We start from the raw sequence: 13,985 nt of genomic DNA, 5'->3' as shown, positions 1-13,985 counted from the left end.
GTCCAATCACGTTGATGGATAAAAATAAAATTAAAATAAGCATGTAACGACCACAAACGGAGGAAAATAGCGGAGTAAAAGTACCGATACATCACTTAAAATGTACTCATGTAAAAGTAAAAGTACACAATTTTTAAACTACTCAAAAAAGTACAATTACTGATAAAAACTACTTGATTACTGTAACGTGAGTAATTCGTTACTTCTCACCCCTGGTGACTCCCAATCAACAGCAGTGAAGATGAGATGAGATTAAATGCGTAGGTGTAAAACATTGAATAAGAGAGATGAATCCACAAGTGAAGGTCACTTCTTGACAGCACTGCTGTGTTCTGTATCTCTGTTTGTGTTCCCTCAGTTTCTAAGCCTCAGGCCATTTTCACAATTACCAATAGAACTGTTCCAGTTCCCCTTCAGGAACTCGAGCTGTGTCCGAAGAAAACTAAGGGAACGCCCCCAGCGTGACCACGCTCTGAATCACATGTGTAATCAGTCCAATGGAAGGGCGAGACGTCATAGGCGGGTGACGTAGCGACCAGGAAGCTATAAAAGCACGTGAGGTGGAACCGGCGTCAGCTTTCTGTCATTCAGCGAAGCGCTCTGTGTGTGTCAGTCATAATCTCTATTGTGAGTCCTATTTGGTGTTGTCCGTCATAAAAGAAAGATATAAGCACAATTTCCAAGGCCACAGAGAAAATAAAACATAGCTCAGTCATGAAACTGAAGTTCAGAATGCTCACCATCAAGCAAGTTGTGTCTCAGATCAGATCCGAGGACTGGTTTGTTACGATAGATCTACAGGACGCGTACTTTCATGTCTCCATCCTTCCCACTCACATGAAGTTCCTGAGGTTTGCTTTCAGGGGCGAAGCTTACCAATACCGAGTTCTTCCTTTCGGCCTAGCACTCTCACCCCGCACCTTTACGAAGTGTGTGGATGCCGCTCTGGCTCCACTGCGACTCCAGGGCATCCACATACTAAATTATATCGACGATTGGTTGATTTTAGCTCAATCGGAGCAGATGGCGGTTCGACAGCTCACTTGAAGGACTTGGGGTTAAGACTAAACACCAAGAAAAGTGTCCTTTCTCCATTACAGAGGACCACCTATCTGGACGTGGTGTGGGATTCGACCACGATGCAGGCATGATTGTCTCCTGCTCGGATCGAGTCAATCCTCACGGTAGTCAAGAGAGTCAGAGAAGGCCAGTCACTCACTGTCAAGCAGTTTCAGAAACTATTGGGGTTAATGGCAGCTGCGTCCAACGTGATACCTTTTGGCCTGCTGTATATCAACCACCAAGGAGGCCTGCGTTCGCGCCCCTTGTACAAGCTGGCGCACCAGATCCTTGTGTGGTCCCAGGGTAAAATCCTGTCACTGAGAGCAGTGCATATTCCTGGGTATTTGAATATGGGATTAGACGTCCTGTCGAGGCAGGGGCCGAGGCCTGGGGAATGGAGGCTTCCCCGATCGTTCTGCTCCCGGGAGTTCTGGAGAGAGTGCGCCAGGACGGGGCCCGTCTGTTGTTGGTAGCCCCGTTTTGGCCGGGCCGAGTATGGTTCTCGGACATGATTGCCCTTCTCGACGGCTCTCCATGGGAGATCCCCGTCAGGAGGAACCTCCTCTCACAGGCGGAGGGCACGATATTCCACCCCCCGCCCGGAGCTGTGGAAGTTATGGGTGTGGCCCGAGGGGGCACAGCTCGTAGCTTCCTTACTACTGCCTATGAGTCCTCTGATCTCCCCTCACCATTAGGTGTCAAGGCTCACTCGACCCGAGGTATGGCGGCCTCCAAGGCCTTCTTAGCAGGTGTGTCTATGCAGGACATCTGCAACGCAGCAGGATGGTCCACGCCCCTCACTTTCGTCAGGTTCTATGGCCTTGATAATTTTATTCTTTGCATCCGATCTAAAGTAAAATACTGAAATATATAAATAATAAATACTTATTAAATATTTACTATGGAGTGTAACTAACTACTTACTAACTGATCAAAAAAAGAAAGAGAGAGAGAGCTAGGAAAGTGTGTGAATAATACACACAAACACACAAAGGCACAGACTGAGACAGATGTATGTTGATTTTACCTCTTGACGTTGGTCCGCTCCTGGCTTCAGTATGAACCAGCGAATCAAGGCCTGCTGGGATTTTGAAACGCACTCAAGAAAAGAGGAGTTACTCTCTACTCCATACAACACCTTCTCCTCGACATTCCTCCCTAACACTGCCAAAGATAGAGAGAGAGAGTGATCAGCATATCAGAAAGACAGTAAAGGTATTTTTTGGGATAGTGTTGAGATCCATTAGGTGAGCCCCACAGGACAATGCAGCATCTTAAAATAAAACAGAGCTTTTAGTGCTTTTATGCTCCATATGTGCACACACACATATGCCTCCTTACCATCCTCTGTGTCCCAGCAATGGCTGGATGGGTCTCCATGTTTGATATCCTGCCTTCTGGCCCTCCTGTAAGCACAAGTAAAAAAGCCTTTTTTAGATTCAGATTCATTTTGATTACATTTTAGACTTCTTAAACAACAACAATATTTAAAGAGCTGCTGATCAAATTAAGGCAAATACAGCTTGAGTTTTTAATATTGTTCAGCATCCATTTATTAATATTCAAACAGTATAACATTTTCAGACACAGAATTTGTATAATGGATATGCATTCTTCTTGTTATGCCAAGCTATAAAATATTTTATTGGGTAGAAATTGTGCGTGAAAAATATTTTTTAAATCCTTATTGAGAAAATCACAAACAACTGAAAAAGTGGGTCATGGGGTCTATGAATATTGTTGTAGACAATGGAGTCTTGGAGCCAAAAAGGTTGAGAACTACTAGATAAATCAATCATAAATCCAAAATAGCAAGAGCAATTAGAACAAAAGATATAAACTGGCTGATCTAAAGGTTAATCTTCAGAACAAGAAAAGAATAAGACTACAGTCATGCTATGTATTTTATTCCATTTTAAACACAAAAGCAGTACCACCATGATTTTTCTAAAAATACCCTTAGCTCTTTCTGTAGTACAACAAACTTCAGTGAATCTTAATGAAGCCACAAAGCGTATTTCAAACAGAGCCATCTGACAGCCAAATAATCTCCAAAACAAACAAAAATTCCTCTCTCTGTGTGTCTCCCTATCTCTCGCTCGCTCTCTCTGCAGGACTGACCTGGCCTCCTTGCATCAGTGGCGGACTGGAGAGCCGGGGAGAGAAAGGGCAAGAACATTTCTCTGGCAGCTCACATACATCATCTCAACAACAAAGCAACTTTAATCAATTTGCCTGTCAAGTCCAGTCCCACTACACCCTATGGCACAGGAAAAATCAAATATTTATCATTTTCTTCTCTGTGCTGAACTCCAGGAAACAACTCACCCTGGTGAAGTAGGTCAGAAAGAGGGCACCACAAAACCCTCTCTCTCTTTTAACTTTCTGCTATGCCAAAAACCTCAGAGCACCGCACTGCACACGGTGCACATCTCTGGGATATTGTAGGACACATGTGGCTTTGCGTTTTTGTGTGTGCCGATAAGAAGTCAAGTCCAGTCCCACTACACCCTATGGCACAGGAAAAATCAAATATTTATCATTTTCTTCTCTGTGCTGAACTCCAGGAAACAACTCACCCTGGTGAAGTAGGTCAGAAAGAGGGCACCACAAAACCCTCTCTCTCTTTTAACTTTCTGCTATCCCAAAAACCTCAGAGCACCGCACTGCACACGGTGCACATCTCTGGGATATTGTAGGACACATGTGGCTTTGTGTTTTTGTGTGTGCCGATAAGAAGACAGAACAGTTAAACAGAAGTGCTGACTCTGTGAATCAATGTCAAGGCTTTGCATCGACTCTTTGGGACAATGTCTTTATCGGTTCATGTGTGTGTGTGTTACCTTTTGGAGGCTGGAATGTATCTGGAGCACTGGGTGCCGTCCCAAGCGCAGTAGGGGTCTCTAGCCAGGCAGCATTCTGCACAGCCCTGCCCATAAATATGGCACCTGTGAAGGGACACCTGCACCAACCCGTCGCTTCCTCCAACAAACATCTGCTGCTGCACACACAAACACACACACACACACACACACACACACACACACATAAATAAATACTAAACCAGGTGCAATGACAAAAAAAAAGTGCTTACTGGATTAAACTCTCTAACAGAGTTATCAATCAGCATAATTTGTCTTTTTGGTCCAGCAAACTCTAAAAAGAAGCATGTGTACATGTGACTCAGAGAAATGAGCAAACAACATGTACAATAAAAGTTGTGGTGCTATTGCTTTTCTCTCAGCATGAGTCTGAAAAAAATCAGGCAGTCACAGCAGAGCTTCCCATAAAACAGCCTTGTAAAAGCAAATGCTGTTCAGGAACTTATTTGAAACCATTTAATGATTTCAAGTGGTAATATTCACTGCAGCGAATTAGAGGCAAAAGTAAAATGTTGATTAGATAATCAGACAAAGTTTCCATCCGACCCCTGTATTATCCATATGATTTCTTATCTGTACTCTATTATCCTCTGCTATTAAAAAGAAAAAGGCCTTAAAAAATTATAATTGTGGAAAGAATTGGTCAAGTGGCCCGCTGATGTAACCATAAGGTTCTATCTTTGTGCAGTAGAGAGGACAAAAGCTTTTTGGGTGACCGCAAACTTAACCATGAACTCCAAAAGATAATAAGACATAATTGGACAAATGGGAGTGTAAAGGAAAAAATGAAAGGAATAGCCAAAAAACAGGAGAAACAGACTTATCTGTGAGACTCTGATAAAACAGTACAAACAATGGAGGCCATAACACATCTGTTATGAGACTGAGGCTTGAGTTTGTTTTTCTTAAATATAACAAACAGTCCTGTAGAATGTCTAAAACAGCTGGCTGGTGAACGCTGTCAGTCAATTCTTGAGGAAATAATTTATTAAATTATTAATTTTCTTTTTTTATTTCCCAAGCTAAATATTTAGTTCACTAGAACCAAGTTTGAACTTCTGTTCTTACCTGCTTTGAGGAGATTTCCATGTTGAGGATGGGCGAGGGACTCTGGATAAATAAATACACCAATATTGTTAGAAGGTGAACTTTTTGTTTATTAGTGTTTGTCTATTGTTTTTATTAGCGTGTTGTTGTTCATTCATCCTCTTTGCAACATTTACCTTGAACACCTGAAGCTCCTCTAAGATGATCTCCTCTGTGGACCAGTTTTCTTGAGTGATGCTGACAACCTTCAAAACTGATCCCATATCTGTAGACACACACGCACACATTTTTGTATCTTAAGCTGTACTGCCATCTGCTGGTTGTTTTACAAGAAAAACATTCTTGTAAGTTTTACAAGAAAATACTATTTACATTTTTCTGCTTCTAAACTTCAAGTTTAATTCCGTTTGTTACAATGAGTAATTATTTGTGAAATTTCCAAGCAATTTCTGAGTGAAAATTGTTTCTACACCAGTATTTTTTTCAGTGTACAGGGTTTAAAGTGTATCAAACCTTTACTGCATTTTGGACACCACAGTTAACAAGCAAAATGCTGTCTTTGTAGCCACTTCACTGGATCATTAAAGCTTTTTAAAATACTAAAATAAAATATGCATCATATTTTCTTAATTAGTGCAAAATGCAACATTATATCTAATTGTTACATATCACTAGTAACATTTGTGTTGTCTTTTTTACCTGTGCCCAAGAACATAACAGCATACTGTCCATCCTCAGCTGCCACTCGGTCCACTACAATCTGAGTAATCAACTCTGTATTGATACGAGTGAAAATTGGCCGGCCCGTCATTGGGTGCACAGAGCGGTACATTAGCGGGTGCAGCCGTATAAAACTAATGACTTCATCTGGAAAGTCTTTAGTCGTTTTTATATGAGGATCATATGTCCGACTGGGGCACTGCGAAAGAAAGATATGATTTACAGTTATACATTTTTAAATTAAAACAGTAAAACATCCTGGAAGTAATTACAAATATGCACTCAAATGAAGTAATGTAACTGCCTTTGGCATTATAATAAATTATGTATTTGTGTAAACCAGGAACATCCAATCATGCTCCAGTAGGGCCAGCGTCCTTCAGAGTTTAGCTCCAACACACAATGCCTGGGAGTTTTTGGTGAGTCTGATGACCTTTACTAGCTGGTTCAGGTGTGTTTAATTAGGGTTGGAGCTAAACTCTGCAGGACAGTCGTCTTTCAGGAGCAGGTTTGGACACCCCTGGTGCAAACAGTATTTTGAATCACTGTATGTAAAGTGTTAGGCATATATAGAGTTATGTCTCCCTCTAGTGGTAATGTATAAAACTCCTCACTCAAAGTATCAGTGACAAAAAAGTCAAGACGAAAAACAGCCCTGATAGAGTGTTACTAACAGTGCCTGGTCTTGGGTAGGGGATTCTGCCTTCATATTCCACCCAGCGATGGTCCGGTCCCTCTTTATGAGCATACAGTCCATTAAACACAGCACGGATGTCTTCCATGTTGTAGACACATACCGCTGATCCTCTAAAGATAGAACTGACCCCAAAAAATATGTTGAAAACAAAACAACATGAATACCACAGTAAAAGAAAGGGCATTACAAATGGGCAAATATACAAATAACCATGTTTTTAATTGCTATATTCATCTATAAAATATATTTAAAATCATTTTATACCAAACCAACATTTCACAATGGATTTCAAGCTATGGTACTCAGACCAAAAGCAATGAAAAATATTGACATGCTCACTGTAGGAGCTGTGTCTCACCTGGTGGTGGCGAACACTCCGTACACCATTGGATTTCTTTCATCTCTGCTAGGGAGGAGAAAGATGTCCTCTGTAACACACACACACAAAATTAATAAAAAAATCACAATAAACATCTTTTTAAATGCTAAGAAGTATAATAAAACTGAAATATGTTTTTGTGAGAGGGAGCAGGAACAGAAAACATATCACTCACGGAGCTCATCAAAGTGCGTGTCCACTCCATCCGGTCCAGGAATGGAGCACACAAGTCTTGCTTTGAGGAATGTCGTCCACTTGTTGGTAAGACTTCTCAAACCTCCAACGTCATTCTGTATGCAAACACAAAAGCATAGAGGGTCTCTTAATTCTGTCGTGCTGAAAGCATGTTTATCATTTAAATCCTACAATTTATAGTCTTTATAATAAGAGTGAAAAACCAGCATTTGCTTCTGATTAGAGCAGCTTATCTAATTAAGCATGGAACTACAAAAAATCACAAACCTCTCAGTTCTACACAGACTTCAGAGGTACACAAACTCGCACACAAGAGAGACAAAGAAAGAGAGTTCAAGAAATTGAGAAGAGCGAGTGAGGGAGTTTATAATGGGAATATAACGACCCTCTCTGTGAATTATCCAAGTGCAGGTTTATGTCTTTAGGTGCACAATAGAGCACTGAGAGGTATTAGAACGAGAAGACATGCTGAGAACACTTAAATGAATCTCCTCGTTATATCCAGAAGGGTTTAATCAAAGGATTGCAATGATTTCACCTACACCCACTTAGAGCAGCAAACATATTCCTCCTCTGACATTATCCTTGTTGAAAAACACACAGTTGAGAAAACGGGGGGGGAAAGACCTAAAAGAGGTTTAGGAGTGGTGTTATCCAAATTCTTTAATCTTCAAAGATGCCCTCTCTAGTGTTAGGCCAGTTATCCAGTGAGGAATCTGGCCTCGGATAGCTTTACAGCTCACTCCTAAAGCTATAAAAACCCACTCGCTTCAGACCAAGAATTTTGCAATAGAGCTTGGAATTTTTATAGCATACAGTCCGGGAGGATGAGCCTACAGCATTAAGGAAACTGCTTTAAATCATTGACTTTTTATAATTGCAGGCTGAGAGGTGACTTGCATGGACAATTACTTAAAATGACTACGGAGCTTTATTCAATATTTGATTCTGATTGGTCAAATGCAGCATTCTGCATTGAAATATTTTTGCATATCAATAACTGTTTTCAACATACAGTATAAACTGTATAATTTCTATATTAATCATTTAAAAGTCTGGGGTCAGAAAGACTTTTTACTGTTTCTGAGAGAACTCTCTTATGTTCATCAGGTTGCATTTATTTGATGGAAAATACAGTAATACAGTAACATTGTGAAATCTTATTACAATTTAAACACTTTTCTATTTTAATATATTGTTACATTTAATACATTTCTGTGATGCAAAGCTGAATTTTCTTCAGCCATTACTCCAGTCATCAGTGTCATCAGTAAAATAAAATCTTACTGACCCCAAACTAAACTGAAATTAAGTTGAATAGATTAGAGCCCGACCGATATGGGTTTTTTGGGGCCGATACCGATATTAGGGAGTAAAAAAAGGCCGATATATCGGCCGATATTCTTTGTGTATATTATAGGAAGTTTGGACACTTTCCCATTCGTGTGTCCAAACATTTGACTGGTACTATATATAGAATACAGTATATACATAACCAGAATATATATACATAAACACATTTTTTGCAATGATCACTCAAATGGTCGGTAGCCCCCCGGGATCGCTAGATCGGTCGGCGCCGGACCACGAATTTAACCACCCGTAACTCCCGAACCCCGGGGGCTTCCACGCGGAGGTGGTCTCATTCGAAAGAGGGCCTCGAAACGTACACTCGATTCGCGTTCGAGAGGGTTCCTTGAGCTGAAGGGATTCCCCCCAATTTGGTGCAGATTCGCCGCGCCGTTACGGAGATATGGCCATTCAAAGTTTCAATGGTTTTCCATAGACTTAAGCTTTAAAACGTTTCATCCAGGTCGCCAGTAGCAAACAATGGAGCGCGCTCTGCTGGACAAACTAAGTAATTACACCATTTCAAGCATTTTATCTGCATTATATGTTCTGTAAAAAAAATTTTCATATCGGCGGCATATTCGCCGATACCGATATATCGGCGACAGGCTCATATCGGCCGATAATATCGGCAAAACGATATATCGGTCAGGCTCTAGAATAGATATGACTTACAACTTATTGCCTGGTTGTTCCTTGATTTGATATTCTATCTATAGTGCAAGTTTCTTTATTTGCACATCGTAAACGGAATTAATAATTGTGGTGGTTTTTACCCCGGCGCCTGAACCCAATAATTTATGGCTAAATACCGCTACAATTTGAATGGTAGTGTACATGTATCAGTTCTGGTTTTATGTCTCTTGTATCACTCATGGTCATATTAATATGTGGTTTCTTTCTTCTCACATAATACAATAATTTTAACTCAAAACAGAATTTAATAAGCAGTATAATGTGTATAGTCAGACTATTCATTAGTTTCTTCATAAATTAAAAACCAGAAAAAGAAAATCTACAGCTGTCTCACTCATGGTCATATTAATATGTGGTTTCTTTCTTCTCACATAATACAATAATTTTAACTCAAAACAGAATTTAATAAGCAGTATAATGTGTATAGTCAGACTATTAGTTTCTTCATAAATTAAAAACCAGAAAAAGAAAATCTACAGCTCTCTTTTCATATGTTTTTGTTTAAAACGCATGCCATTTGTTTATTGCATTGATTATCCATGTGTACATGTTGAGGGTTTTAAAAGTTCAAAACAAGATTAAATGTAGCTAATAATATTAAATTAAACTGAAGGTTTTTCTTATGAGTAATCGCCACCCAGGATCGCAAACGGCAAAATTACTTTCATCTTCTGTGTGCTTTGATGACAGCCTTGTGGAAGAGACCTTTGTGAAGGGAATCATTTACTCACTTTCTTTAGGGAGTGACCTTGTGAATAGAGTTCATTTCCCACAGTGTTCTTCATGGATGTAAAAATGATGCATTTGCGGTCAGTGTGATGCTTGAACTGTTGTTCCCCATAGTTTATCTTGACTTCAGATGAATTCAAATCTTATTTATGGATGGTTTTTATGTAATGCCCCCAGCCTTCATAGTGAACTGTTGTTAAGGGATGGGCAAAACACAATGTGTTAACATGGAGTCACTTAGCACACTTATTTCGCTACGCAAGGGACTTCCACTGTCATCATGAACAACGACTTGGGCAGCAATTAAAAGGCCAGACCTCTGCTATGATTTACCCCGCCTGACAACAGTGGTTTGGTGCACTTTCAGCAGATCAAATCAAGGGCAACGTACCAGGAAGCCTCCCCTCCCAGGGGAAGCACGTTTAATCTTATGTGCTAAGGAAGGATCAGAGAGATGAGGTGAGTTCCTCTCTGATCAGGCAGTGTGAGGACAGGTCTTACCCGGCAGATCCGGGCGACACGAGACAGCACGCTCTTGTCCGTAGTGCTCCCATCACGGGACGCCTCGCGGAAAAAGAAGTAAATCTTGTCATCGTCAGGATTGTAGGTGTCCGCGATGGGATGGGCGGAAATAAACTTGCCCTCTGTGGGGACAAAAGAGAAAAGCTGGTCAGCTTTATTATGGTCAATTGGTCATTTATTTCTGTCATGCCAATCCACCTATTACTTTATAAGACTCACAAGAAAATGTAGAGGCCTATTAAAAGAGCTAAGACTCACTGTTTGTGTGTTTGACAGAGTATAAAGACAAAACTGTTTCCTACTGTTTAGTGTAAATGCTAGGCATTTCCTTTTAGACTCACGGCAGACTGTTAATGGGTGTTTAGGATTTGGAAAATAGACTGTGTGGATTTAAACTCCATTAAATTGCATCAGTCACTAGAAGAGCTCTAACATTGAGGAGGAAACCAAAGGTGGAAGAAAGACAGTCATTAACTCAATGACTAGACAAAGACTGTATTATACTGGACTCTCTGCAAATGACTCAGACTCAAATAGAGAGGGGAGAAGAGGAGATGAAAATGCCAGCAGTTGGTATAAAGGATTGGATTGTTACTACTCTCAGAGTTATTCAAGTTATTCAAGTCCAAGCAGAAGATATACTGTATCACATTTAGTTTTTCAAGATATTTAAGAGGTGGAAGTCCAAAGATAATATTTATGAGCTATTTGACACATTTATGGATATATCTAAAAACCTCAGGTTGAGTTAATAACAGCAAATGCAATTTTGCACACTCTGGCAACTCTCACACACCTGACCATAATTTTTATTTTCTATGCTGGGTGATTTGACTCATCAATTTTTATGATTTAAGGATCTTTTCTCCTAATCATATGAGTTATAAATCCTAGACACACAGGCAACGCCTCAAATGTGGCACATTTTAATGCCGTAATAACTTTTCCACAGACTTGTGAGAATAAATCAGTTTGTGGTATCAGTGTATTAATGACTGTGCCTTTGCTATTTTCTGTGGTTTTGGTTTTTCCCATTCTGTCACTTATGTTTTGTATGTGTGTTAGCATGAGTGTGAGCTTATGTGTGTGGCCAAATGCTGTTCCCTTTCATGGGAACTTCGAACTGCGTCCTCTAGGGGTCGTTATGGGGGAACGCCTCGTCGTAACCCGTGTCTGAAGCATACATTGAAAAAACCCGGCGCGTCACTGCAAAAATTTCCTGGACGTCCGGGCTGGGGTTACGCTTTCATGCTACCCTGACTGGTCTACCATATCTAGGTCGCCCTGAGGGGTTTCCCGATCACCAGGATATTTCCTCTTGCTGAGGCAACAGTGTCTCGTTCCCTACTCAGGGAACCATGGTTACATAAGTAACCTGAGACGTTTTTATATACACTACCGTTTAGGGTACACAAAAGTTTAGGGTAAGTAAGACTTCTTTTTTGTGGAAAGAAATTAATACTTTTTTTTCAGAGAGGATGCATTAATTCTACGAAAAGCAAAAGATTTCTATTTCCAATAAATGCTAAATGTTTTTTTTTTCTATCTTTCATAAAAGAATCCTGAACAAATATTAAGCAGCACAACTGTTTTCAACACTGATTATGATAGGAAAGGCTTTTTTAAATCACCAAATTAGTATAATAAAATTCTAGAATTATGTGACATTGAAGACTGGAGTAATATGTGCTGAAAATGTAGCTTTGCATGACAGGAATAAACTAAATTAAAAAAAAACATCAAAATAGAAAACAGTTATTTTAAATTGTAATACTATTAAAAGAATATTGATGTTTTTACTGTATGCTTTGATCAAATAAATGCAGCCTTAGTGAGCATAATTGATTTCTTTCAAAAACAAAAATGCAACATGTAAACCATCACTGCAAAATTCCCTCATTAAACTCCCTCATTCAGAACTTTTCAAGGACAATAAATTAAACCTAGAAACTAAACTAAACAGGTTGTATGTCATTAGGGCCTTTCGCACCGCTTTAGTTCCAGAACTAAATGTACAGTACTAAAGTACTGGGACGATTTTGCGCGAACTATTTCCCAGTACCATTTAAAGGGTTGCATTCGCACCGACAGTGTGTACTAGGAACCGGTCGACAGCGACGTCATTTGTGCGCGGCGTTCAACAACGAAAACAAAGAAAAACTAGACCCTGCTCCGGAGTAGGAGCTAATTTGGTTCTCGAAAAAGGCAGTCCGGTACTAAAATCGCACCCAGTTCCAGCGGTGCGAAAACGCCAAAAAGTGGGTAGTTCCACAATTAGTTCTGGTACTATGAAAAGGTTCCTGCGGTGCGAAAGGCCCTATTCACTGAGTGCTGGTATGAGTGTATTGAAGTGGACTGGTGGGGAGCACTGACCATTTATCCAGTAGTCCTCAGAGATGTCTGTGCGAATGTACTGCTGGTCTGGGGGCGGCCCGAGAGAGCGGCTAAACGTGCTGTCCTTGCCCAGGAAATCAGACGCCGTGCCAGCATAGAGATACTGATCTGAAAACAAAAAGGGAGCATCTCAGCGTAAACATAGAGCTGTGGTCAGTCAGGCTGTAGGCACGTTTACTACAGCTGACCATCAAGTCATCAGCATCAGCATTCTCTTGTTCTCTTTTCCTCACACGTGCACTGAAAAAAAATGATTCATTGAATTTACAAAAAAAAAAATTTATCCTTATGCAGTCTTCGGTCACTTCTGACTGGAGAATTTTACATTTTGAATTTTTTTAAATCGTAGCTTCACCAGAATGGTACGAAACTTGGTGACCTTTATGGCACTTGGTATGTGAACACAAAAAAAATTGAGGGCATGATTTGAAAAAGCTAAGTGGCCGTAAAAAATAGTCACACTCATGGTCTTCGGTCAAAAATGACCGACCATAGGAAATGAATGGGAAAACAATCGAAAATACAGACAATTTTTGTGTACAATCTACAAATCCCACACAATGCAGAAAAAAAATTGCACAGCAATGAAGGGGTGAAACTCTAAAACATCCAGAGTGCAAAATCAACACACCAACTCCACACACACACACACACCTATGAACTGGTGTGACTGTAACACTGCAACTATGCAAAATAAAATCAATTTAAAAAAGTGGACAGCAAAGAAGGGGTTACACTCTAAAACATCAAGAGTGTAAAACAGATACATCCACTCACACACACTCACAGACACACACATACAGAATTATACATACTCAAATGAATTGGTATGGCTATAACCATATAGCCAAAATGAGTCAGAAGACTGAAATAAGAAGTTAAAATCAGATCAGTCCCAGAAGGATTAAGCTCTGATAAAGCATTCCTGTTCATTTTTGTTACATTTTTATAGAATTTTAATCTTTTGTGTAACAAAATGCTTTCTGTGTTCAGGTTTGAATGTAGTAATAATAATGCAAAAACCTACACTTCAAATCAACATTTAAAACAACAAAAAATATAAACCTTGACAAAAAGTAGTCTTTGAGAATGCCTTAATATACATTTAAGTCCACAACCTAATAAAAGATGTTATGTATAAACAATTATGTATAAAAACATCTATGGAATTCACAAGCCTCTCTATAGACCAATTTAGAGTAGACGTCACAGTTACGTCACTTGCAGCTGTGCGCGCATAGTGGTTGCAGAAAAACACTGGGAACAAGTGGAGGTAAATGGGTAAAATCCATGGAATAAAAGAAAAAAATAC

The 13,985-nt window shown here is 39.8% G+C and overlaps 1 protein-coding gene across 1 annotated transcript in view; it reads right to left on the bottom strand.

Moving 5' to 3' along the window:
- The window catches only part of LOC107665541 (semaphorin-3D-like), a 46,807-nt gene that overhangs the window by 5,392 nt on the left and 27,430 nt on the right, over positions 1-13,985 (bottom strand). The window contains exons 6-17 of the mRNA XM_016456456.1: positions 12,907-12,913; positions 12,653-12,781; positions 10,259-10,401; positions 6,963-7,077; positions 6,767-6,836; positions 6,386-6,530; positions 5,691-5,910; positions 5,168-5,256; positions 5,013-5,054; positions 3,906-4,063; positions 2,404-2,468; positions 2,090-2,226 (exon numbers count right to left, since the gene is read on the bottom strand). Of these exons, the coding sequence (XP_016311942.1) occupies positions 2,090-2,226; positions 2,404-2,468; positions 3,906-4,063; positions 5,013-5,054; positions 5,168-5,256; positions 5,691-5,910; positions 6,386-6,530; positions 6,767-6,836; positions 6,963-7,077; positions 10,259-10,401; positions 12,653-12,781; positions 12,907-12,913 (1,320 nt within the window). The remainder of the gene's footprint in view (positions 1-2,089; positions 2,227-2,403; positions 2,469-3,905; positions 4,064-5,012; positions 5,055-5,167; positions 5,257-5,690; positions 5,911-6,385; positions 6,531-6,766; positions 6,837-6,962; positions 7,078-10,258; positions 10,402-12,652; positions 12,782-12,906; positions 12,914-13,985) is intronic.

This window comes from Sinocyclocheilus anshuiensis, unplaced genomic scaffold (assembly GCF_001515605.1).
Source record: "Sinocyclocheilus anshuiensis isolate Anshui unplaced genomic scaffold, SAMN03320099.WGS_v1.1 scaffold679, whole genome shotgun sequence".
In the NCBI taxonomy this organism is placed as follows: Eukaryota; Metazoa; Chordata; class Actinopteri; order Cypriniformes; family Cyprinidae; genus Sinocyclocheilus; species Sinocyclocheilus anshuiensis.
The sequence above is the reverse complement of the archived record's forward strand: the minus strand, read 5'-3'. Positions and strand labels throughout refer to the sequence as shown.